Source organism: Hyperoodon ampullatus (assembly GCF_949752795.1).
Source record: "Hyperoodon ampullatus genome assembly, chromosome: 14".
In the NCBI taxonomy this organism is placed as follows: Eukaryota; Metazoa; Chordata; class Mammalia; order Artiodactyla; family Ziphiidae; genus Hyperoodon; species Hyperoodon ampullatus.
In genome coordinates, this window is record NC_136927.1 from 60,357,153 (window position 1) to 60,361,632 (window position 4,480).

General features: G+C 52.5%; 1 protein-coding gene across 1 annotated transcript; it reads left to right on the plus strand.

Annotated features, from left to right (window-relative positions):
- Positions 1–1,948: 1,948 nt before the first annotated feature.
- Positions 1,949–4,101, plus strand: PDYN (prodynorphin; the record flags this gene model as incomplete). The annotated part of the gene is made up of 2 exons (XM_079719309.1): positions 1,949–2,077; positions 3,466–4,101. The coding sequence occupies 2 exons, from the start codon at positions 1,949–1,951 to the stop codon at positions 4,099–4,101; spliced, it is 765 nt and encodes a 254-aa protein (XP_079575435.1).
- Between the last annotated feature and the right edge of the window lie 379 nt (positions 4,102–4,480).

The following is a 4,480-nucleotide window of genomic DNA, read 5'->3' on the forward strand; positions in this document are numbered from 1 at the left end:
GAATGAGATGACAGACACGGGGCTCAGTCAAGGCCTGAAGCACAGTAGGGGCTCCATCAATGGTGGCTGGGCTCCTCGTCAGGCGTGCTTTGGAGGGGAACCTACTGTGTGCTCTGAGACTAGCTCTGGGCTATGGCATGGGGCCCTGGGGCCATGGGTGGAGTCTTCTAACCCCCCTCATCACCTGAGGAAACAGGGCAGTGTGCAGGAAGGGGAATTGGGGGAGAGGAGGGAGGACAGCCGTACCTGAGAGCAGCGGTGGAGGCTGCGCACCACAGGCACCAGGGTGGGAAGAGCATGGCAGCCATGCCCGGGGTGGTGTCTCGGGGAAACTGCCCATTTCCAGTTGGGAGTTCTTCGCTGGGCTCCCATTTGACAGCTTTGCATCTTGATATTTGGTTTATAAGGAGCTAACTATGAAAGGGACAGCTTTTAATAGACTCTTTGTGAAGCATTAATTCATCTGCCTAGGATTTATTGAGGGCCTACTATATGCTGGTCAGGTTTGTGGGTGCTGGTTACAGTGGGACTATGCCAGTTAGGGTCTGTGCCCACAGGGGGCTAATACTCTAGTGGGGAGACGATAATAAACAACAACAACAACAAGCATCAAACGGTAGGACAGTCTGAGATGGTGAGTGTTCCGATGCAAACAAAGCACGGGATGTGAGAGAGACCCAATAAGCCGTGCTAAACGCAGGGGTCAGCAAATGCCTCCCTGGTGATGTGACACTGAATTCATTCAGTTACAAGAAGGAGTGAGCCATGTGGAAATCTGAAGCCACAGTACCACAGGTGGAGAAACAGGCAGTGCAAAGGCCCTGAGGTAGGGGCAAGCCTGGCATGTTTGAGGAACACAGAGAAAGTATTTCAGAGATGAAAACAAGACACAGCTCCTGCCTTCATGGAACCAAAGTCTGAAGACTCACATAGGTAATTACCAAGTAGTGGACTATTTTAATGGAGGAGGCACTAGTTTCTGGGATAATACCAAGGGGGAACGTCACTTCCAGCCTAGGAGATCAGGGAAAGCTGCCTGGAGGAGGTGATATCTACTCTAGGACCTAAACAACAGGTAACAGAAGAGGAGAGCAGGGTTTTCCAGGAAGAGGGACTAGCATGCAAAGGGCCAGAGGTGGGACAGGCGCTGATCCATTCATTAGGGGAATTACAGTTAGCTGGGTGTGGTCGGAACCCAGAGCTGAAGACTTGGGTGTAGGGATGGAATTGAGGGTGTCCCTGACATTTAGGAGAAGGGCCAGACCTGACCCAGCCCAATGGGTCTGATCCCAGCATTGATATGCTGAGAAAGGCATTTCAAGGTGGGCAGGAGGGACCAGAGAAGGAGCTGGAGGCAGGGGGCCAGCATGGAGACAGGTGAAGGTGGAGCTATGGCCGCGGTAAGGAGAAGTGCTGGGGTGGGAAAGGTCCACAGCAGAAAGGACTGAGCTGGGGACATCTTGGGGAGCAGGGGAAAAGGGAAGGGGATGGAAGCCTCAGAGAACACAGAAGAGCAGATAGCCACGTGTCTACTGGCTGGGTGCATGGTCAGAGTGGGTTTTGATGCCTGACAGATCTTTGTCCACTTCCTAGCTGTGGGAGCAATCACTTCCCCTCTCTGAGCCTCAACTTTCCCATCTGTCTAATAGCACAACCCACATGAAGAGCTGTTGTGCAGATTGAATGTGAACACGTAAGAAAGCTCCTAGCACATTGCAGGCACTCAGCACATGTTAGTTCCCTTCCTTGACCGTTGGCCTTGGGTACCCACCGCTCCTCCCTGGACCTCTGTTGTCTTGACTGTCCCACTGGAACAAGAACGGTTGCCTTGCAGTGCAGCGCTGCCAGCAGGAGCTGGCTTTGCAGGCTCAGGACACACCCCACAGAGTAGGCAATCACAGATTTAATTTCCTCTTTCTCCCTCTCCAGCAGGAAGAGCCAAGACAGAATGGCGTGGCAGGGGCTGGTGCTGGCTGCCTGCCTCCTTGCGCTCCCCTCCGCCACAGCAGACTGCCTGTCCCGGTGCTCCTTGTGTGTTGTGAAGACGCAGGATGGGCCCAAACCCATCAACCCCCTGGTGAGTTTCAGGGACTCCTGTGAGTTTCCACAGATGGAAGGGACCATCTGTGTGTGGAGCCCAGAGAGGGAAGGTAGCAGGCCTGGGCAGCTGTGAGCCTGTCCTATAGACTCATCCCACCTGTGCAAGGCATGTCCTGCCGTGGTCAGCCTGGGTGCCAGGGACTTTGTTTTCCAGACTCCTGTCCCCACCCCAGATCTTACCACCATGGGTTCACTCAGGTTTGGGACCGAAGCTCAGGTTTCCAGGGAGCCTGTTGCCTGGTAACAAGGAGTGTCATTTATGAGGTGGTGCTGACTTTGGGAGTCAGCAGCCCTAGATGAACTTTTCAGAGCTTCTCACCACCAGGCTGATAGGCATCTCCAAATCTAGTCACTCGCAGGGAAGGAGCTCTTATCACCACCCCTAGATGCCAGGATCTGGTTGTCAGGATCCGAGCCTGACTCCTCTCCTAGGGCTTTAGCATCTCTTGGCTGGCCTTGCTGGCTTTACTTTGAGTCAAACTTCTCCCTGTGCCTCTCCCATGACAGCAGACAAGCTAGAGTAGAGGTACCAGGGTGCGGTGGACAGAATGTGAGCTTTGGTTCTGCCAATTTCTAGTTCCATGACCCTGGAACCCCCTCTCTGAGCCTTAATTTCCTCATCTGCAAAATGGGGGTGATTCCATGAACTGAGGATGCAAAGTATTAAATATACAATTCTAGCCACTCTTTACTAGGATGCATACAGTGCACCAGGTGCTGCCCATATATGATCTCAAAAGAACCCAGTGGTTAAACATGATGACTCATGGCATTAGAACCTGGGTCCAAGTTCCAGTACTGTCTAGTATTGTCATTGTGGTCATTGTTTCATCATCATCATCATCCTCATCATCATCACCATCATCATGTTTAACTCCTCCCACTGCTATGAAGTAGATACTATCATCCCTCTAGGTTTGATGAACCCTTAAACATCCCCTCATATGTGTTCTTTCCACCATTCTGCATTGCTTCTGTCCGTCTCCATAAAGTGTTTGCAGCATCCTTCACACCTAGGAAAGGTTGGGAGAACCAACTATTCCCTCTGGAGTCAGAAGTGGATGATTATGGGTGAGCACAGCAGAGTGCTATGGGAAGATCTTATTTCCAGTTTTGCCAATGTCACCTGTAGCCATGTGCCCTTGGGGAAGCTGTTTCACCTCTCCACGTCTGTTTCTTCATCCTCCACATGAGCACAAAGTCACCTACCTCTATGTACCACTGGGAGCATTAAAGTGGGCAGCCCAGGGCTTAGTAATGGTTTTTTAATTTTCTCAGACAGGGGACTCTCTGGGGCAGGGGCTTGTAGTTTGACAGTTTTATGGTGGTGGTATTACTGCTGTGGTCTTTTGGGATCTTTTGCAGATTTGCTCCCTGGAATGCCAGGCCGCCCTGCAGCCCGCTGAGGAGTGGGAGAGGTGCCAGGGCCTTCTGTCTTTCCTCACTCCCTTCACCCTTGGGCTTAATGGCAAGGGAGACTTGGAGAGCAAGGCAGCTTTGGAAGAGCCCTATAGTGAGCTGGCGAAGCACACGGAGCCCTCCTTGAAGGAGCTGGAGAAAAACAGCTTCCTTCTCAGAACCCCAGCAGAGGAGAATGATCTGAGCAGCAGCCTGGCAGAGAAACTCAGGGGTCTCTCTGGCAGGTTGGGGGAGGAAGCAGAGTCTGAGCTGATTGGGGGTGCCCAGCCGAACGATGGTGCCATGGAGGCTGGAACACTGGATTCCGATGAGGAGGACCCCAAGGAGCAGGTCAAACGTTACGGGGGCTTTTTGCGCAAATACCCCAAAAGGAGCTCAGAGGCGGCTGGAGATGGGGATGGGGATAAGGTGGGCCATGAGGACCTGTACAAGCGCTATGGGGGATTCTTACGACGCATCCGTCCCAAGCTCAAGTGGGACAACCAGAAGCGCTATGGCGGTTTTCTCCGGCGCCAGTTCAAGGTGGTTACTCGGTCTCAGGAAGACCCCAATGCCTATTACGAAGAGCTTTTTGATGTGTAAACACCTCTCCATCGTGGAGTTGAGTCTGGAGCTTCCCGTAATGCCCTTCCAGATTGGAGTGAACGCATTCATCTGCCCCTATAGCCCCCATCCCTACGCTCAGTTCAGCATTGTCTATAAGACATCCAAACCTAGCCTGCCTCTCTTCTGCCTGGGTGCAGTGTTTGTCTGGGTCAGTGAGGCGGGAGGATGGAGATTCCCCTCTCCAATAGGCTTAGCGCTTGGCTCCGACCCTACAACTCTAAAACTACCACCAGCAGCAGCTTTTGGTATCAATCCCATTCATGTGACTCCCCAACTCCAGGAATCCAGACTGACCTCTTGATCCCTCTGGATCTATGACCAGGCATTCTGATCAATGCCCCTCTCAGAAGAAAAA